The 22,710-nt window shown below is 46.3% G+C and overlaps 1 protein-coding gene across 2 annotated transcripts in view; it reads left to right on the forward strand.

Moving 5' to 3' along the window:
* TBXAS1 (thromboxane A synthase 1) overlaps positions 1–22,710 on the forward strand; it is a 137,975-nt gene that overhangs the window by 25,480 nt on the left and 89,785 nt on the right. For both annotated transcript variants that reach the window (XM_036010957.1, XM_028525746.2), the window contains exons 2-3: positions 1,121–1,214; positions 3,872–3,924. In XM_036010957.1, the coding sequence (XP_035866850.1) occupies positions 1,121–1,214; positions 3,872–3,924 (147 nt within the window). The remainder of the gene's footprint in view (positions 1–1,120; positions 1,215–3,871; positions 3,925–22,710) is intronic.

The following is a 22,710-nucleotide window of genomic DNA, read 5'->3' on the forward strand; positions in this document are numbered from 1 at the left end:
GCCTTTCACTGTGTTGTTATCCCTCCGTTCCCATAAACTGTTGAAATCTCCCAGTAATTCCAATGTTTTGACAACCACCCTGCACGTCTCAGACTGCCGCTCCCTCCTGGAAAGTGGCACAGAAATCTGTTGGGCCACATTTCCTGGTATTTGGTTAAGAAAATATGCTTCCCATACGGTTCCGGGCCATGAAAACAAAGACATAAAGAGGTTGTTAGTGGCGGGTGAGGAGGTCTCGTCCCCACGATGTGTCCCCTCTGTCCCCATTTTTACTTTTCTCTATTAGGCTAAGGAATGTGCTGAGGGACAGATTATGTGCAGGGGTCCACTCTGACCAAGAAAAAGACAAACTGACCCAGGGAACTTATTTCTGCAACTGTTGCTTTTCACTGCTTGCCCTCTCCCATCCAAGCACTAACTAGGTCCGACCCCGCCTAGCTTTCTTCACCCCCGGCCTTCAGAGGCAATTCTTTGTGGTAGATTTAGAGGCAAAGGGGCTGAACCAGGGAGTGCTGTGTCTTTGTTCTGTTTTGCTTTTGTTTGTTTTTGCTGTTGTTATTGTTTTTATTTTCTTTTATTGGTTCCAGAGAGGGGGGAGGGAGGGAGAAAGAGAGGCAGAGAAACAGCTCCCTCTGTGAGACAGAAACATTGATCAGTTGCTTCTTGCCCGTGCCCTGACTGGGGACTGAACATGCAACCCAGCCATGTGCCCTGACTGGGAATCGAACTGGTGACCCTTTGCTCTGTGGACGACACCCAAACCAACTGAGCCACACAGGCCAGGGCAGGGGAGTGGTATGTTTTAAGAAGCAATGTATTGATGGGCATTTCAGGTGGGGGAGGGGCACTTGAACTATGTCATCTCTCAGGGGTCTTCCAACCGTAAGATTTTAGGATTCTTTGATCTCTAGCTGCCACTCAGCCAGGAGGAATTCACTGAGTCCGACACTACTCACTCACCTGCAAGCCTCCTACCGCTTCAGTCCTTACATGTTGTCAACCGGAAACGTTTTTCTCCCCATGCTTCCAGAGGACTCAATAATTTTGACACCGCATATGGCCAAAAGCGTGAAATGTGAGCTTCAGTTTCTCTGTTCTTCAAATTTGCTTTTTCCCGCAGGTACTCCACCTCCGCATTTTCAAGACTGGAGAAGCTGGGCATCAGACACCCTAAGCCTTCTCCTTTTATTGGAAACCTGACATTCTTCCGCCAGGTAAGGGCTGTCTTCCTTGTCTTCTAGCCTAAGACCTGCTGAGCCCAGGGCAGCTTTACCCATGAAGCCTTGCTGCCCTCCAGGCCGCCTACACTTGGAGTGGCCTATTTACATGAAGGCACTATGGGATGGCAGCGATTCATCGCTTACCACTCATTAACATGTATGGAGTCCTGCCATCCATTCATTCACCCCCAAATCCATTTAGTGAGTGTCTAAAGGTGCCAGGCCCGGAATGGGGGAGAAGTAGAAGTTACTTTTGGCCTCAGGGGCGCACACCAATACTCCCGGACAATACCAGATCAGATCTAGCCTAGTGCTAGATTTGGGGGGTTGTCCTTTAGAGGAGAAGGGAGAGCCATCAGGCCTGGAGGACTTCCTGGAGAAGGAAGAGCAACAGACACAAAGAGAAGCATCCACAAGCCAGATGGCGGGGGGCGGGGGGCGACAACATGTGTGATGCTCCTACATGAAACAAGGGCACACACAGCTTGATGAACAGCCTGGAAGCCAAGGACTGGGGAGCCCTGAGGAATGCAGCTGTGAGAGAGGAGGAGGAGGGGAGCGGGGCTGGCTAGATTCCGACCGTCTAGAAAGGCAAGTGCAGGACCATTCATGTGTCATCATTTGTGAGGAGGAGAGGGACAGCAGAGTGGACGACTGCCCTGTGAGGGAGAGGACTCGGGTCACATCTGTAGAAGCCTAAGTGTGAAGGGAAGACTTGGCCCAGGTGGTAATGACGGTGAAAAGAGGGGGACGTTGGGGGCAAAATTAGCACCTCATGGGACTAAGTAGGTGTAGGGTATTCAAGGCAAGATGAGTCAAACGTGCCTCTAACTTTGGAGCCAGGGTAACAGGGTCAAGGCCGTGCGTTGTCGGAAACAAAAGGTGGGAAGGCAAGCTGGTTCCGCGAGATGTACCCTAGTGGCTAGCAAATGGAAACACTCACATTTGTAGATAGAGGCCCAGGGCTCTATCTTCTGAGGTCATTTCCCCCTCACATTGGGTTTTCTCAGAAGCCACATGGTTTATTCTGCTAACTCACGGGGTGCTGCCACCAGACCCGACGTCAGGAGCCAACAGATCCAGCCCGGGACAGCCACAACGCCACACAGAGGCAGGAAGGATGGAATTTAGGCCAGTCCCACTACTGCGCCTTTCAGGCCTCCTTAGGATTCCTCCCCCTTGCCCCCTCACCCCCCCCCACCGCCCCCTCACTCCAGAAAGGCAGCAAGAAAAACCACACTAGCTGTCTCTGTCCTTCCTCCTCCTCAGTGTCTTCCCTGCCCCTTTCTGCCCCCTTCTCTGTCCGACAGCCTCTCCTACTCTTTGTCCTGGTTTCTCTCTTCCTCATCTCTGTCTCGGGGGTGGGGGAGGGGTGGCCAGTTCACAACCTTAGGCCCCCAGCTACCTCATCCGGGCTTCCTGGGAGGACCCTGAAGTGAGTGGGAAGAAATTTCTAGGTGTCACAAGAGAACAACAGATCAGATAGGAATAAATACATGTCACACATTCCCGGGGTGGGGGTCCGATCGGCTGCACTGACTTGAGTAGTTACTCTGGTATTAACAGTGGGAGGGAAACACGCTAACGGTCCAGGTGAGGAGAACACAGCACTCAGGCCCCCGGAAAAGGTCCTCATTTGCTCGTTTTTAGCTCGTCATCCTTGTATGTACTCACCCTGCCCAGTTCCTTCTAGAACACAGTCATTTCAATGACTATTTTTGTGTTCATGTGTGCTTCCCTTGATTTATGCAAGCTTAGGCCATGAAAGCTGATTTACTGAGAATGGAATGTATTTCCGTCAAGGGCACCCCCTCTTCGACCTCCCCAACGCTCAACTCTCACCCCCGCCCCATAGACCTGCCTATATTCTCATTCCCACAACACGCACCTAGCATTTTCTGCTCCCCCACCTCCCTCCCGACACGAGCGTATTTTCCAGTATGCTGCATTCCCACAATGCAATGGGTTGAGCGATTTCTAACCCCTCCCCCACACAATCCCTCTGTGCGCACCCGCGCAACTCCACGCTGATGCACAACTCCATCCCTACGACACAATTGAGTCTAGCATTTTCTGAGCCTCCACCCCACTCCCCCCACCCCACGCATATCTGCAGGTACACTCCTTTCCCACTGCAAAAGGTGCCTAGTGTTTTGTCCTCTCTAAGGTTGCTCTAAAGTTATGTTGATTTTAGTTCAAATTTAACTTGGATCACGATAGTTCAGAATCTGTGATCATTTGGATAGACCCAGCAGAAGTTTACACATCTAGTGGCAGGGAAAAGAGGCTTTGCCAAAAATAATAATAATATAAACCAAACTGCAGAGGGGAATGTTAACATAGTTGAGAAAGCAAACAGTTTTTCAAATATTTTAGCGGCAATTATACACAAATAGTTTAAGTATAAATGATCTTTTCTGCCCATTAAAGCAGAGCTGATGGAGACTTTTCCTTGGCTCCGCGTATACATTTTTGAAAGGTGTCAGTTTAGTCGAATACTCCAAGGTACTTGAAAGCAATATCACTTCAATTCGTTCTTTATTGTTGGTGTAATTGCACTCTCGCTGTTCCAGACTTCATCTCTGAATGAGTCTGAACACTTGACATTCGGTTGAATCGTGTTCTCACGCGCTGTGCCGGGCTTTCCGCAGGGTTTCTGGGAGAGCCAGATGGAGCTCCGAAGGCTGTACGGACGTCTGTGCGGGTAAGAGGGGAACCCCATTCTCTTGCCATGCGTTTCGGGTTTTGCATGTCGCGGTGCGCGGAAGTAACAACCGGATGGCAGGGTGCGTGAGTTTCTGCCTTTTGCGGGTCCGTAAGGGAGCGCTCAGCAGACGAGGCCCCTAGAGAAGACCCCGGGGTGGGACAAGGGGGCATCAGATAGCCTGCAACAGCACCACCTCCCGGCCTGTCAGACCCTGACCGGCTGGGTCAGGCCCTGGGTGCTCACACCACCTCTCACAGTGAAGGGTGCACGGGGGTGAGCTGCAATGCGGCCCAGCGGTCCTCCGTGCCTGGGCCTCAGTTGCCCCAATAACCCACAGCAGGCCTTTCCCCGTGAGCGTGTCTGAACCCTACTCACGCCTGTTTTGTTCAACTCTACGGATAAAATACACTGTCAGCTGTGTGACCGTCTCACCGACCGTCCAATCCAGTCCACTTTCGAAAGTGAAAGGGGGGTGGGGTGCTGCTAGTTACCACCCCAGGACAACAGCGGAAACCAAGGCTGTCCTGGAGATGCTAGGACACAGGGTCACCCTAGTTCTCAGCCAGGTAAAATAATACAGCTTTTCCTTCATTTTTCCTGAATTTTCCCTTTTATGCTTCAGAGTATACTCACCACCCACTTTAAAAATAATAATAATAATAATAATAATGAAATTCCAGAATCTGGTGAACAAACTCACCTTCAGAGCATTTCCCCCATTCAAAATTTCAGAGACTTGCGTCAATTGATTCTCAACACGTGTCTTTCCCCACTGGAGTCCTCAGCAGTTCAGTCTGTTCTCACTCAGCTTATCCTCGGCTGCTGGCTGACTGTAGCAGCTCTTTCCCAGGCCTTCAGGTCGGTTATAGCTTTTCCAGGGCGGTAGAGTTCCCAATGTATGTTCTGATGGAGTCCAGGCGCTTGTGAGCCCCTCAGTTCCAGGATACATGATCTTGTTCTCCCAGCGATGATTTTCGAAAGGGATTGACTTGCACCCCGTGTGAAAACAGCCCTCCCCAGAAGACCCACAGTGTGGCCAATTTTTCCTTAACCACTCTATATGACCCCATGAAGGTAATAAATTAAGATGTTAGACTATTGAATAGATGCTCTCCGTAGAAGATTGTTATTGCTGGATAACAAACTACTCTAACATGAAGTGACTTAAACAACAAATTATTATTTTTATAATGTCTGAGGGTTGGCTGGAACTGACTGATCAGAGCCAGCCTTGGCTGGGAAGCTGAGCTGAGCTTCTTGGTGCATCTGCAGGGCAGCTGGGGAGGAGGCTGGGCTAGGCCAGCTCCACTCCACATGTCCCTCAGTCTCCCGGAACAGCTGGCAGGCCAGGGCAGGCTCCTCTTGTGGAGAAGGCCAAGGTCCAAGAGAACAAAGCTGATAGCACAAGAACATTTTAAGTGTCTGCTGTATCATGTCTGCTAACATTGTGTTGCCTGAACCAAGTTATATGGCCGCACCCAAAGTCAGGGCAGGAGGTCATGTGGCCAAGAATGACATTGATGGAGCAGAGAGGTCTATCCCTCGGCTGGAAGAATGGGGGGTGGTGCACATCTTTCAATAAGAGGCAACTCTACCTCATTTTCTAAAATTGTTTAATGGTCACTCCTGTCTTTTCCTTCTTTCCTTCCCTCCTTCTTTTCTTTTCTTTTCTTTTCTTTTCTTTTCTTTTCTTTTCTTTTCTTTCTTTTCTTTCTTTCTTTCTTTCTTTCTTTCTTTCTTTCTTTCTTTCTTTCTTTCTTTCCTCCTTTCTTTCTTTCTTTCTTTCTTTCTTCTTTCCTCTCCTTTTTTGGTGTGTATAGCTTCTTACTCTCAGCATGATAGATACTCAATAAAGGCTCAAGGGATTGAACTGTTTACCATTCTCTTTGTCTCTTGCTGTTCTATGGCCCTGTAAAAGTTCTTGTTCCATCTTTCCCTTTCCAACAGTCTCATTCTGCAGTTGACTTGACACTGACCTTGCAGACTGTCTCATACATTTCTGAGAGACAGCACTGACTCAGAATGACAGTAGCTTCCCCAGAATTAGAAAAAGGCCTTCTTGAGTTTGAATTCTACGAACCACTTCCTGGAGTACTTCTTGTACAGATTTTCAGAGTAGAGCTCTTGGGTATTTTAAAGTAATTTTAAAATCTCAGATGAAGAGTTTAAAGGGCACTGTAATAACTAGTGGGTGGTGTGTGGTGTGTGTGTGTGAGCATATGAGAGAGAGAGAGAGAGAGAGAGAGAGAGGGAATTGGTTTCCTTGACAACAGAACGTCCAATCAACTTTTCCCCAACTTGAACTAAGTTAACACAATTTATCCTTTTCAAGAAAACTTAAATCAAAGAGAATGGTTTCAAATGAGGTTGTAGAAATAGAAATTGCAGTATTATCTCCACTCTTTGTTCCCAGCTTTGGTGAAAAGGAAAGAAGTAAAAAGAAAGGTGATAGCATAATGTCTTCATACAAAGCTATGACCTTTTTCTGCTTTAGAAAAAAAAAAGATGAGCCATAAAATGCTGACTTCCTCTGAAATGTGTCTACTCCTGGGTTTGGCAGCAGCATGGTGGAGGGGCAGAGTCCTGTCTGAGCTCTGTGATCTAGATGACACTCAGTATGCTCACCTCTTAAAACAGAAGGGCTGACTACTTCCGGTCAAGATGGCATAGGTAAATGCAGTCCTTGAATCTTCCCACAACCACATCAAAACTGCAGCTAAACTACAAAACAACCATCATGCAGAACCACCTCACATCTAGCTGAACAGAAATCCTACAACTAGGGATTTAAAGAACAATCACATAGAGACTGGCAGGAGGGGTGGACACATGGAACGGGCTGGTCCCACACCCACGTGTGGTGGATAAAAAGTGGGAAGAAGATCTTGGCTTCAGAGGTCCCCCCTGAGGAGTGAGGGGTCCTGACCCTACACCAGGTCTCCCAGCCCAGGGTTCTAGAACCAGGAAAAGAAGTCCCCATAACTTCTGGCTGTAACAACCCACAGGGCTTGAGGCTGAGGGAGACAGAGGGCTTCTGGAGTCCCAGGCAGTTCCTCTTGAAGGCCCTGTACATGGACTTACTCAGACTCAGTCCATCTGAGCTCCAGTTCTGGGGCAGCAGGTAGCAATGCACCAGAGACATACAGGGAGGAAGTGAATTGTCTGGCATTGGGGCGAAAGCTGGGGGGGGGGGGCAGTGCACCTTTCTGCCAGATGAAAGTGCTGGCTGAAGCCTTTATTCCTTTTCAGAGATCCCCATCCTCACAGAGCTGGCAGGTGGGTGCCATATCTGAGTCACCATCAAGCTGGCTCACACTGTTCACCCTGCCCCTGGTGACTTCCTGAGACCCCACCCCACCCTATTTGTAGGCCCACTCAAGCTCCCTCCAGTGGCTTTTACATACAAATGGCCTCTCTTGCCTCATGCTTTGGACTTTCTTAAAAATCTCTCAAACAAATAGCATCTGACCTCTGCCTACCATGCACCTCTTATTAAGTGGCCCCAGGCCTAGCACTAGCAGCACTCGGTTCACAGCTTGGTCTCACCTGGGCACCTCCAAGCCCAGCACAAGTAGCAGCCATCTGGAGACCTCTCTGTAGCTCATGCCAGTGGCCCCAGGCAGGACACAGCCAGTAGCTAACTTTGTACCTCCCAGGAGGCCCCAGAACCAGTGTACTCAGTGGACAGTGTCAGACCACACCAGATGACAACCCTACCTCCTCCATGAGCAACACACTCAAGGGGCAGACTTGGTGAGCACCACAGCCCCACTGAAGCAAGTGCTGCTCCGTAGAGTCAACTCCTGTACAGCAGCTCCTCCACTACAGTCGAGACAGTCCTCACAGCCCATCAGCCTGGGGGTCAATCCCTCCCAGTAACACCAATAACAATCAAGGCTAGACTATAACAGGACAGTGCACACCGCCCACACAGAGGTGCACCTGGATTGCCCTGCTTGGGTGGCACCACTGGGACCTACAGGTCACCTACTACACTAGGCCACTCTACCAAGTCCAGGAGATGCAGCAGCTCTACCTAACGTGTGGAAACAAACATGGGGAAGCAGCCAAAATGTGGAGACAAAGAAACAGGTTTCCAAAGAAGAAAACAGGAAAAATCTCCCAAAAAAGAACTAAATGAAACCAAGGCAAGAAAACTACCATAGATACAGAGTTTAAAGCAATGGTTATAAGAATGCTCAAGGAACTTAGTAAGAACTTCAAGGAACTCAGTGAGAAGTCAAAGAGCATGAAAAGGACATAGAAACCATAAACATGAGCCAGTCATAAATGAAGGATACACTAACTGAAATGAAGAATAATTTACAGGGAATCAATAGTAAGGCAAATTAAACTGAGAATCAAATCAGTAATCTGGAATATAAGAAAGTAAAAAATACCAGATTAGAACAGCAAAAAAGAAAAAAGAATCCACAAAAATGAAGGTAGTGTAAGGAGCCTCTGGGACAAGTTCAAATGCACTGACATTCACATCATGGGGGTGCTGAAAGGAGAAGAGAGAGAACGAGAAACTGAAAACCTCTTCAAAAAAATAATGGGAGAAAACTTCCCTAACCTGGTGAAGGACATAGACACAAGTCTAGGATGTGCAGAGAGTCCCAAACAAGAGGAACCCAAAGAGGCCCACACCAAGACACATCATAATTAAAGTGCCAAAAGTTAAATACAAAGAGAGAATCTTAAAAGCATCAAGACAAAAGCAGTTAGTTACCTACAAGAAAGTTCACATAAGACTTCCAGCTGATTTCTCAACAGAAACTTTGTAGGCCAGAAGGGAGTGGCAAGAAATATTCCAATTGATGAAAAGCAAAGACCTACAACTCTACCTAGCAAAGGTATCAATTAGAATCAAAAGACATATAAAGAGCTTTGCAGACAAGAAAAAGCTAAAAGAGTTCATCACCACCAAACCAGTATTACATGAAATGTTAAAAAGAAGGGGAAAAAAAAGAAAAAAATATGAACAATAAAATGGCAATAGACACATAGATATGAACAACTGAATCTAAAACACAAAATAAATAAACAAGCAGAACAGAAACAGACTCATAGATACAGAGAACATTTTGATGGTTGCCAGATGGGAGGATGGGTGGATAGGTGAAACAGGTGAAGGTATTAAGAAGTGCAACTGGTTGTTACAGAATGTTACAGAATGGGGATGTAAAGTACAGCATAGGGAATGTAGTCAATAATATTCTAATAACTATGTGTGGTGTCAGGTGGGTATGAGATTTATCTGGATGATCGCTTAGTAAGTTATATAATCTCTAATCACTAGGGTGTACACTCGAAACTAATACTGCATGTCAGCTATAATTGAAAACTAAAAAATTGATTTAAGAAAATAATATAAAACAAAGTGTTGACTTAGTCTATATTTAAGGTCCTTTCTAGCCCTAAAAATTATTTCGTTACTCCTTAAATTTTAGCAAAATGGTTTCACTGATTGGGAATGTCAAGGATGGACTTCGTGCAATGAAAGACCCTTCCTTTAGGAAATGATTTGGTTTAAATTATGTTAATTTTTAGACAATGTTTATCACTGAAAGTATTATCAATCTCAGATTGATCCTCTTAAAAATTGACATAGTAGATCGTTCCCCATTGGACAGGTGAAACCCCACACCGTTGTTTCCATAGAGAAGAGCATCGTGTGTTTAGATGACAGGACATAACTGCATTGGGAGGAATGTGGACCTGAAAGTCAAATACACTGATTAGTTATGCTTATTATCTGGTTGTCATCATAACAACTCCATCACAGTTTGGGTCCCAAAACTGGAAATTGGCTCCTTGCCCATTTTTCCTCCTACTCACTGCTATGAAGATGGTATTGCAGGAGAAGCTTTCTGTCAAGAGGGGCTGAGGACATTAGCATTTATTAAACCACCATCATCATCACCACCACCACTGCCACCGCCATCATCACCACCACCACCATCATCATACCACCATCACCCCCACCACCATCACCACCACCACCACCATTGCCATCATCACCACCACCACTATCATCACCGCCATCACCACCACCATTATCACCACCACCACCACCACCACCATCACCACCATATCACCACCACCACCATCATCACCACCATGAACAATATGTCTTTATCAAATGTCTAATTATGCAGCCTGCTTTCTTGTGTACAGGTAAAACTACCTTCTGCCTTTATTATCTCTGCCTTTTTTAACATGAATATAAAATGGGTAGATTTGCATGAACATCTCTACAGTTTTTACTCATAATACTTGATTAGAACTCTTTTGCATTGCACAGTAGTATCCTTGGAAATATAGTATGAAGAAAGTGGGGTTTTAGTGCTTCAGACAACCTCAGTAAATTAATGACTACTGGTTACCTCCTTTAGTCTGAGAATGAGCCCTAAGTTATATTCTTCCCAAACCCTAAAAGACCAATATCAACATAACCATCATACATTTGTGATTGAATATAAACAGGATAGAGATTATGGCTGCTCCAATTTGTACTTGACTTTGTAATCCAATGGATGACAAACATTTATTATGCTAGTGCTATTAATTACTTACAGATGCTTGCACAGCACCCTAAGTTCAGCTCATTTGTGGCTTCTAGAGGCTCCACTCAAAGCCCCTTTTCTCCCTGTCTCATCTGTCTTTTCAGTGACAGCTCTAAAGTTATTCTTTTATGCAGCCTCATCCCCAGTCCTTATCACCCCCACATGACTTTAGCCTTGATATCTGGTGTAAATGTACCTCCCTTTGGTTGAATTTGACTTTCATGCTTCCTAGTGCCCATCACCCAGGTCCCTCCGTTAAATGAATGGCTCCTGATTCCCACATCCCTTCATCAAGCAGGATTGTTAAATAACTTCATATACTCTCATAAGAACTTTACGTTGTAAGTCGGTAAACATGCACATTGTACATAATTCATATGGTACAAATAACTACGTAGAATAAAGAAAAACTGACTCCCATCTTGGACCCTTACACTCTCCTCAGAAGCAACTTCTGTTCTCAATTTCTTGACACTCAAGTGGATAATATAGGATAGAGGCTGCCCTTTACCTTGCTTTGCTCATTCCTGAAATGTGGGAAATTGTCCCACTTTAACACATTCATTTTTGTTAAATACTACACTGTGTTCTAAAGAACAGTATGCGTGTACCCTAATTTTCAAAAACAAGTTCTCCCTGGCTGGTGTAGCTCAGTGGATGGACCGTGGACCTGCAAATCAAAGGGTTGTCAGTTCAATTCCCAGTCAGGGTACATGCCTGGGGTGTGGGCCAGGCCCCCAGTGGTGGGGGTGGGGGATACTTCAGAGGCAACCACACACTGAGGTTTCTCTCCCTCTCTTTTTCCTTCCCTTCCCCTCGCTCTAAAAATAAATAAATAAAATCCTTAAAAAAATTTTTTTAAATAAATAAAAAACAAGTTCTCAATTGGTGAGCACCTTTTACTTTTATAAACAATAATGTGATGAATATTCTTGTACATACGTCACCGCTCTCTTGTGTCACTATGTCTGTAGGGTAAATTCCTAGAAATAAAATTATTAGGTCAAACATTATCTACATTTTTATTTTGATAAGCGTTACTAAACTGCTCTCTTTGTGGGTTATGTTAATTTACACTCCCATACATAGGTGTATGAGAGCACTTGGTTCTCTCTGGTCACAGTGATAAATCTTTACCTTTTGATGGTAGTTTTTATTTGTTTTACTAACAATACATGCAATTTTTAATTTTTACTTATTTCCTTTTTGTTGAATTTATTGGGGTGACATTGGTTAATAGAATTATGCAGGTTTCAGGTGTGCGATTCTATAACACGTCACCTGTATGTTGTGCTGTGTGTTCACCACCCCAGGTTGAGTGTCCCCCATCACCTTTATCCCCCCTTCACCCTCTGCTGCCTCCCCCACCCCCTTTCCCTCTGGCCATCACCATGCTGTTGTCTGTGTCTATGAGGTTTATTTGTTTAATCCCATCACCATTTTCACCCAGCAACCCAACGCCCCTCCCTCTGACAGCTGTCAGTCTGTTCTCTGTCTACGATCTGTTTCCATTTTGTTAGTTTATTCTTGTTCATTAGATTCCACATATGGGTGAAACCACATGGCACTTGTCTTTCTCTGACTAGCTGATTTCACTTAGCTTCATGTTCTTCAGGTCATCCATGCTATCATAGAGGGTACGATTTCCTTCTTTTTTATGGCCAAGTAGTATTCCGTTGTATAAACGTACCACAGCTTTTTTATTCACTCTTCTACTGGTGGGCAGTTGGGCTGCTTCCAAATCTTAGTGATTGTAAAAAAAGTCACTGCAATGAACACGGGGTACATACAACCTTTCGAGTTTCTTTAGATATATTCTCCGAAGTGGGATCCCTGGGTCATAAGGCAGTTCCAGGTTTAACTTTTTGAGGTAACTCCATACAATTTTCCAGAGTGGCTTCTCCAATCTGCATTCCCACCAACAGTGAAGGAGGGTTCTCTCTTCTCCACATTCTCACCAACACTTGTTTGTTGATTTACTGATGGTAGCCATTCTGACACGTGTGAAGTGGTATCTTATTGTGGTTTTAATTTGCATTTCTCTGATGATTGATAACATTGAACATCTTTTTATATGTCTACTGGCCATCATCAGTAAGTCCTCTCAGGAGAAGTGTCTATTCAGGTCCTTTGCCCATTTTATTGGATTTATTTGGTGTTGAGTTATATAAGTTCTTTGTAAATTTTGGATATTAGCCCTGGCTGGCGTAGCTCAGTGGATTGAGCGCGGGCTGGGAACCAAAGTGTCCCAGGTTTGATTCCCAGCCAGGGTACATTTCTGGGTTGCAAGCCATAAACCCCAGCAACCGCACATTGATGTTTCTCTCTCTCTATATCTCCCTCCCTTCCCTCCCTAAAAATAAATAAATAAAATCTTTAAAAAAAAACACATTAAAATATATTTTAAAAAATTTTGGATATTAACCCCTTATCACAAATATCATTGGCGAGTATGTTCTCTCATTCAGTGGGCTGTCTTTTCATTTTGTTGATGGTTTCCTTTGCTGTGCAAAAACTTTTAGTTTGATGTAATCCCATTTGTTTACTTCGTCTTTTGTTTCTGGTGCCCAAGGAGATAAATCAGAAAACAACATTGCTATGAAAATGTCTGAGATTTTTACTGCCTACGTTTCCTTCTAGGATTTTTAATGGTTTTGAGTCTTACACTTAAGTCTTTAATCTCGATGGCAGTTTTAATTTGCATTTCTCTAACTATGAGGCAGTTTGAGTGTATTTTCATTTGTTTAAAATCCATTGTATTTTGTTTTCTGAAGAATCCTTTGCTACTTTTCCATTGGGTTGTTGACTTTTTCCTAATTTAGCTGCAGAAGCTCTTTATATATTAAAGAAAATCACCCTTTACATTTAATATATATTGCAAATATTTTCTCCTTTTTATCATTTCTCTTTTATTTTTATTTAGTATTTTTTCCAATCAGAAAACGTGTGTTTTTGTGTTGTTGAATCCATTTCATTTTGTATCTTACTCAGAAAGGCTTTCTCCACCAAGGATTTTTTTTTGAACTTCCATTTTTCTATTTTTTATTTCTTCAAAAAATTTAGATATTGGATACATCAGGAATTTATTTGAGGGCAAGGGTGGGAGTAGGGATCCACCCTTATTTTTTCCAGATGGCGATGCTCCATCTGGCAATGCATCCTTTTCCAACTGGCTTGAAATTCCACTTTTATCATTTACTAGTTCCCATATGCACTTCCGACTTCTCCATTCCTGTCTATTCCCACACCAGCGCCTCACTGATACTGTTGTACCCCTCACTGATACCCCTTCCCTGGGTATCACACATGCAGCCCCTTCTTGTACCTAACAGCGGTAGAGTGTTCTGAGAGCATCTTTGCAATATCAGAGTCTGCAGCAATCCATCTCCCAGGGGGCCGGGGGTCCCTGCACTAAGAACATCAATTTAGCAAACAAATCAGCCTTCAGTGTAAAGGACCTGGCGCTTAGAAGCGAAGTTCATGCCCACAGGAGGTAGAGGTGTCCCATATGCCCCCCACCTGGAGGTTTATAGCACCATTTTCTATTTAATGAGCTAGCACGCATGAACAAATAGCACCTTGTCCCCAGGCGGTGAGGAAGTTGAGAACTTTGGGACACACATGGAAAAGCATGTGGTATCAGCAATGAAAACGATAAGGTCGTTTCTGTGGTTTTGTAAAGCTCAGGTTCTACTGTGCCACTCTTCGGGAAAGCGCGTGCTCTGGAAGAGACCAGGGTGTGAAAATTTCTCATGTAAGCGCCCTTCACCATCATCCTTACGTACTATTTAGATGAAGAGCTGCGTAGAGATGGTCTACTTCAAGGTCATCAGTTGGCTACGTCATCACCGTGTGGGAGTTTTCCACAGATCAAGGACTCTGGGAATTAAAGGGCCCTCAAGGACTCAGCCTGTTGCGTCCCAATGTCACACGATTGCTCTTTGACTTAGAAGGCACACGACAGCTGAACACGCTGGAACTTGAAAAGGTAGCTGAGGACGGACTGGTGTGGACTACTTACTGCTGATTTGTGTAAGAAAATACAAGCATTCGGGCTCTCACTAGGCAGCGGACGTGGGGAGACAGTGGTCATTTTTAAACTGGACTGAGGTCAAGAGATTCACAGGTGTTGAAGAACAGCAGAACTCGGAGGCAGGAGCAAAGCCACAGTGGCAGAAGAGCCTCCTGGACACTGACGCCCAGGACTTGAACTTGAAGTTCCTGTTGCAGATTTGGAGTGTGTGCCTCAGAAAGAGACTCGTTTACTCGGTACTTGACCTAAAAAATTGCTACTCAGTTTCAAGAGGAATTGATGAAAATTAAAACACACTGTGATCGGTGAGAGAACACAGTATTCTTGAAACTATGGAGTTCTGCACAGAAATCCCAAATGATCCAACCATTTCCATGAGGCCAGACTGGGGGCAATATCTGGGTCCCTGAACCTCGCAGAAGTTGAGTCTTTCATGAAACTGTTGAAAACAATTGACCAGCTCAAGTAATGTGGCTCTGGGACCACAATAATATGAGACCTGATGTTGCACATTATAATTATTGAGAAGCAGTAATTAAATATTGATATTCTCACTGTTGGCCTGTAAGGGCACATTTTAAAATGAGCATTTATTAAGCTGTTACTGCCTTTTAGGGGGGGGGCACATTATTTTATAAAAGACAATACCCTGACATAATGGGCTGATTTTTTTTAGGCCTTTAAGAATAGGAAGAAAAGGAAAAAAATAGATAAGAAATAAGAATAAGGAAGAAAGCTGTCTGTCAGAACACACATGACAGTTACCGCCGATCCAAACGCATAGCCCAACAGGTAGAGTTATCAAAGGAAAACGGTCCCCAGATGCACAGGCAACTTAGACCAGAAAGGGACAGAGGGATTCGATTAGAGTCCCCCTTTCCCTGAATGAACCTTTCGTGCCCTCCCCACCCAGCCTGTCCCTGTCACAGCCTCTTATACCCAATGGGAGATCACTGCAAAGCTTCCGTTCGTACTTACTGTTTAGGACACCCTTTCTTCCCAGACCCTTCTGAAGTTCATCCTTGTTTTTCTGAATTTCTGACCTCTTCCTTTTCCTTCATTTCACGCCACTTCCTTTCCCCCAACCCTCACTTTACGGCAACTCCCAGTGACGGTTGCTGCACACTTTAATGACTACTAATGGCCAAAATCAAGAGCCTATATTAATTCCTCTTGCTTGGGCAGAAAAACACCAAACGGAGCATGCCAACTCACAACAAAAGCCTGGGGTTCAAGTTCCAGCTCCAATTCTCTCTCTGCCACTCAGCTTAAGGGATTTAGGCCAATCGTGCTCCCCTCAAAGCCTCCGTTTTCTCAGATGTCAAGTGAGGGCATTTGGACCAGATCGGTGACCTTGACATTTTGTTTACTTGTGAGCCTCAGTAAATTATAGATTTTGCCTTGTGACCCAGTATACACACACACACACACACACACACACACACAGACCTGAAACACGTTTTACAAAATGATATCTTATGTATTATATAAGATCCACTCTGATCTGTTCTATTGCATTCTTTCATGAAAAACAAACCAAAACAAAGACAAGCCGGTCACGCCCCATTAAATTGGTTTCATAACCACGAGAGAGTCAAAATGAGCAATTTGAAAAGCCAGAGGCCAGATGCCACCCGAAGTCCTTTCCAGTTTGACACAAGAGGACCCAGACCGATGACTCATCCCCAACAGTCTACACTGGAACATTTTTATGAGCCCCGTTGTGGTTGAAGATTCTGATGAACCTCTGACAAAACCAGAAAAAGCCCACTGCTGGCAGCTGGAGTCGCACCTAAGCCGCAGCACTGCTGCTCCGGAGGCGGCCCCCTGCACCCGCCTGCCTGCGGACCCAGGCCTGTGCCGGGGGCCCCAGAGCACCTTCCGCCTTCTTCTTCAAAATTGCGAGTTCAAGCGTTATTAAAACCCTTTCCCAGCCTTATCCCAGACTTGCAAGCAAAAAAGCTTAGCAAAATAGATTAGTTGACAATGTAAAACATCCCTCTGTGATTTATGCCTGGAGTATAAACATCTAAGTAATTCACATGGCTATCCTCCCTCAGCTAGGTGGCCAGGGGGTGGGGCAGTAGGAGGACACGAACCTGGAAACTGGAAGTAGCCCCGTGCACAGGGGTGGGGGGGGGGGGCATGCAACACTGACCAGGCTGTGGGTGCTGACACAGCTGGTTCCAGCTGATGAGCAAAGCACAGCATTTAAAGGGGAAGACACTGACACGCCCCATTCCAGTAAACACTGCCCATTGTGGACAGTCCAGGAGGAAGCTGCCCACAGAGAGGCCCACTGGGCATCAGTCAAACATTCAGTAAAGCGGGAATCAAAAAGGCCTGCTTGCGGACATCAGGGCCCAGCGGCAAGGTGTTCTGGGTCCTGAGCAGCGAGTCTGGCAGGAGCAACAGCAGGGCCTCAGGGAGATGGGCCCAGGGGACAGTTCACCTGCAGACTCTCACTCCTAAGCCTGAGAGCTTGATGTGAAGCCCAGGAAACCAGGCTCAGTTGCTGTTCCCAGCTGGGGACAAAAGGCCCATTGGGGCTGGAATGGACGGCGGCTGAGGATGCGGTGGGGTGTTCTACTTCTGGGAACAGCCTGGGGCTACAGGTGGGGGGTTGGGCACCTGGCAGGGAAGAGTGCGCCACCTTGGAGGCTGGGAAGTCAGCCCCAGACTTTCAGCTCTGCACCCCTTGGTGTGTGTTTCCAAAACCCACCCGTATATGAGGCTCGAGGGGGTGGGGAGCTCATTCCCATCGGTGTTGATCAAATGTGGCAGCAATGACGTCCTTGCTCCCGAATGACAGATGTGTTCCCAAACAACAGAACGTCTCAAATTAAAATCACATAAGAGCTCTACTTCTAATAATAAATTCCATATTTAATTGAATTGTACCTGCGACAAACCCGAGTCGTTTGACCCAAATGCAAAATAGAGTTGCGTAACACAGCCCTGAATCACCGTAGCACGGGCCACGGCGTCCTCCCGTCTGCACACAGGTCCAGACAATGTGCGGGGGCACCGAGCATCTCTCTCCGGTCAAGGACTCTCTGCACAGACCATCGAAAACACTGGTCACAGGTAGCCCACTCGATGGCTCCGAAGCCCAATGCATTGAGAAGGCAAATAACATTCCTATTTTCTCCAAAACGCAGAATGACAATCCATCTTTCATTTCACAATTCTTAAAAAAATATCATTACCGAATCCAGAGAATCGACTAACTCCCAATTCACATGGAGCATGAGGTTCTTCTTCGATGACTATTTTGTGAGCAGAGAAACTTGTTCCGAACAAGTTCTTGAAACTTGAACGATGAAAAAACCAACAGTTTTAAATCTTGTTGCTCAAGGCAAAAGGCAAAGGTGTTTAAGTGTCCAAACCAAATTAACTCTAGATACATAGTGTACATTTCCCCAAAACAAGAGTCACAGAGCATCACACATCCACTGGAAATTCTTCTTGGTGTGGAATAACCCAAGTTTATCTCTAAAGGACCATACTCTCCTTTCTTCCTCAGGATTGGTATCTATTAGAGTTTGGGCTGTTTCCTGCACATTCCAGTGACTCCTGGTCTTACGTGTAACATGTCTATGGCTGTGCATATGAAGTCATTCCCAGTCAGGTACCGCTAAGTTTTGAAGCCGGCACGTCTGTGCATGAAGCACACACTTTAGTAGTTATAAATGTACAATCAAGTTCCTTGATTGTTCTTCGCATCTTAAGACCATGCTCCCAACAGTTACTTCTCTCCCTTGCTGCCCCCACATTACAAGAATTTTGCAAGCTACTCTACGAAGTTTTCCGCTCTGGGTAAGGCTCTTCGCTGACGGGCCTGTTTACTCTCCGACATGTTCCCCAGGCTCCTCCGCATTAACCACTGTGGAGACACTGTTAGCACATGATGTGAGTTTGGCCTCCGCTAAAAGAGGAACTTCCTAGCCTTTGCCCCGAGCCTGTGGCTGATGGATGGCCTGTCATCGCATCCCACCTGCACTGCCTGATACTACCCAGGCTACGGGGGAGGTGAGCATCAGGTATATGGATTGAGATCACTGCCTTTGACATCAGGACCCCCCAGGGAAGGAAATCCAGTTCCTCCCCAGGCGACCCCCCATGCCAGCTTCTCCATTGCTAACGCTGTGCCTGGGGCGTATTAACCACCAGAGAGGCAGCTTTTGAATGGGCCTTCCGCTTTCCTTTGAAGGTTGTCTTCTAGGCTCCAAGTTCATTCTGTGGTTCACTGCCAGAACACAGGATGTGCCTTGTAATTGGCATTGCCCCTGAGTCTTTCCAAAGACTCCAGCCTAAAGATTCTTAACTGCTTCCCCAAAGTCCTAGACTTCTGTGCCAGAGTTTGGTCCCCCAGAACATCCCAAGGGCAAGGACCCTCCTTGCCTGGGAGCCCACTGGGATGCAATCTCCAGCCCTGATTGGACACCTAGCATCCCAAGTCCCACCCTCCTTCAGCCATACTTGCTCATGAGCACCACTTAATGAGAACTCAAATGGACACCTATGAACGTTATCTGGGTAGGTGGAATGGGTCTCCACACTTCTATAGCATGGCCAGCAAGAGGGACTCTGCAGACCATGGCTGTGGGACTGACGGGTCCCCTACTGCTCCGTCAGACCCAGGTATTCAGGATGGCATATGAGGGACACTTGGCTGGAGGATACTTTTTAAAAATGATGGTCAAATATACATAACATACACATGCAACAAATACAAAATACACACAACAAATTTACCATCCTACCATCTTTTCCTTTTTATTGAATTGATTGGGGTGACACTGGTTAACAAAATTATACAGGTTTCAGGTGCACAGCTCCACAGCGCATCATCTGTGCACCGCACCGTGTGCTCACCACCCAAGTCAAGTCTCCGTCTACCACCGTTTATTTCCCTAAACCCTCCTCCACCTCCCCCCATACCCCCTCCCCTAAGCTATCTGACACTATTGTCTGTATCCATGAGTCTTTTCTCTCTTTTTTCTTTTTCATTCAATCCCCTACCCAGACTCCACAACCCCTCACCAACAGTGGCCAGCCTGCTCTCTGCCTACGAGTCTGTCTCTATTTTACTCAATAGTTCACTTTGTTCATTAGATTCCACGTATGAGTGAAATCATGTGGTACTGGTCTTTCTCTGACTGGCTTATTTCACTTAGCATAATGCTCTCCAGGTCCATCCATGCTGTAGCAAAGGGTAACATTTCCTCCTCCTCTTCCTCTTCCTCCTCCTTCTTTTTTACCGCTGAGTAGTATTCCATTATACAAATGTACCATAGCATTTTTTATCCACTTGTCTACTGATAGGCACTTGGACTGCTTCCAAATCCTGGCTATTGTAGTGAACATAGGGGTGCATATATTCTTTCAAATCTGTGTTTTGGGTTTCTTCAAATGTAGTCCCAGAAGTGGAATTGCGGGGTCAAAAGGCAGTTCCATTTTTCATTTTTTGAGGAAACCCCACACTGCTTTCCACAGCGGCCGCACCAGTCTGCATTCCCACCAACCGTGCACGAGGGTTCCCTTTTCTCCACATCCGCACCAGCACCTATCGTTAAAGCATATGGTTCCGTGGCATTAAGTACGTTCACATTTTGTGCAACTGCCATCCCCAACCACCCCCAGAACTCTTCACCTGGAAGACCTGGAACTCAGTAGCCACTCAACACTCACTCTCCATTCCTCGCTTCCCCAGCCCCTGGCAACCGCCACCCTTTTTTCCCTTCCCCATGAGTCTGACTGCGTCACAGCCTGTGTCCTTTTGTGACTGGCTCATTTCACTCGGCATAGTGTCCTCAGAATTCCCCCATGTTGTAGCCTGTGTTGGCATTCCCTTCCCTTTTTAAGGATGAATAACATTCGACTGTCCATGTGTGCCACATTCTGGTCATCCACTCCTCCCACCTTCTGGCTACCGCAAACAGTGCCGCTGCAAACGTGGGCGAACCAATCTCTTACAGAGCTCACGTTCAGCTCTTCCGGGTCTGTGAGAAGTGGACTATCCACAAGTGGAACTGCTGAATGGTATGGCAGTTATATCTTCAGTTTTGAAGACCTGCCGTACTAGTTTTCTGCAGAGACTATGCCCTGGTACAAATGGAGAACATCTTATAGCCGTGCTCCGCTGTGCCCTTTGACCACGACTGAGGGGCCATTGCTTCCCGACTTCAAGCCCTGATGGTGAACTCCAGGGGAAACTTAAGCCTCTGGTGCTCTGGAACCCAACTGGTCAGTGTGAGCCACACATTTCTGACCGGAGTGCGCTGTCGCCTTGCCCCAGCTTCCTGTTTCCTACAAGCCAGTGCGCACATTCCTCACCAGACGAGCCCCGTTATCAGCGAACACTTGCACGGCACCGTGAACTCAGCTTGTTTTAATAATTCCCAGCGGCCCCCACCCAGGGCCCCTTCTTCCCTTATCTCACTCCCTGCCAAGCCTTTACAATTTATGTTGTTTGCTTTTCTGTTCTGCTTTCAGCCCTCTCCGAGTTCCTTTTTCCCCACCAGGTCACGGCGGCCTTTTCGTCTCATATAAATTTAGTCTCCTCTGTCTGGGACTCGTCGACTTCTACTTTCTCATTCTGTGGCCCCGCACTTCTCCCTGGCACCAGCTTTTTCATCTCTGGGCGTCCGACCTCCGGTAATTTGTCAAGATCACGTCCTTGCCATTTGCAACTTATTAGTTTTCTTTCTCTGCGTTTCTTTAGCACAGTCCTTCAGCTGGATCTCAGGCCCGTGTCCCAGCTTTGTGCTCATTTGCTGGAGGAGACCTATGAAGTTCCCTTTGTCCCCACAGTCTGTGCACCGAGCGAGAGCTCCCTGAGAGAGGCTAACTAGCTCCATAGCCTCCCAGACAAAAGAGAGATGGCAGGTGGCTTGTGTGGGAGAAAGCTGAAACATTTTGGTTGAAAGGGAAAGGGGGAGAGCAGAGGCTTAGGGTGTGCTAGGAAGGTCTGCCGCCTGGGACACCAGTAGGGAGGACAACCTCGGCAGTGGCAGGAGAGGAGACGGATCTGAGGAACGGTGGTAAGGAAGTCGGGTGCTTGAAGGCAGTTGTGCAGCTGCACGGAGTGACAAGGAGAGGGGGTGGGGGTGGAAATGTACAAGCAAACAATCAGCCATTCTAATAGCCCAGGGGAGCGATCATGGTGATGTGAATCATCAGAAACGTAAGGGAACAGACTCAAAGGCACAGAAAACAGACGGACAGTGTTAGAGGGGAGGGGGTTGTGGGGCTGGGTGAAGAAGGTGAAGGGATCAAACAAGCAAATTCACAGGCGCAGACAATAGTGCGGTGATGACCAGAGGGGAAGGGGGTGGGGCAGGTGGAAAAGGGTAGATGCGGGACAGCTGGTGACGGAAGGAGACTAGACTTCAGGTGACGAGCACACAATACAATATACGGATATTGTATTATAGACTTGTACCCCTGAAACCTACGTAATATTATTAACCAATGTCACCCCCATAAATTCAATAGAGATTTTTTTTTAATAAAACGTCTATAAGGGAAAGAAAAAGAACATTTTACATAGGAAATGTCCTGCAACAGCAGAATTGGACGACTCATCGATTACAAGGAACAAGAGATGAGTCACCATTAGTCACTGACTCTGGCTCTGAATTCTGGAGACTACACGGTCATTCCCGCCATAACGAGGTTGACCATGACAGAGGGAAAGACAGCCCCATCTTTACCACAGTCACATGCATGGGACAGTGGGTCTGAGCAGGCTTAGGAACCAGGCACTTTAAGATGACCCATGCATTAGGGGGAGAGGAGAGGATACGAGGCCCAGGCTGGGCTTGGAACCTGGAACCTTGAACCTCCGGTCTCCCGGCCTTCAGCCACCTAATGCGGTATTTCCCACAGTGCATCCTTTGAGCCATTTCCAGTGACAATCATCATTACATGGAAAATAAAAGGGGGACGTCCCCTGGTCAAACACTGGAAACACCGCGCTGCTCAAAGGAACATAGGCCTCTTCACGCAATAACTGGAAACCTTTCATGTAATAATAAGCTTTCGAGGCCTCCCAGTGAGAAGTGTAGCATTTGACTGCAGAACTTTTTCTGTCTGTTTTCCAGAATGTCTCTTGGGGCTTTGAGAGAAAACACTGATCCAATACACAGCAACATTTTGTCCTTGGAGAATTCCAAG

The sequence above is a fragment of the Phyllostomus discolor genome, chromosome 10, assembly GCF_004126475.2.
Source record: "Phyllostomus discolor isolate MPI-MPIP mPhyDis1 chromosome 10, mPhyDis1.pri.v3, whole genome shotgun sequence".
Lineage (NCBI taxonomy): Eukaryota > Metazoa > Chordata > Mammalia > Chiroptera > Phyllostomidae > Phyllostomus > Phyllostomus discolor.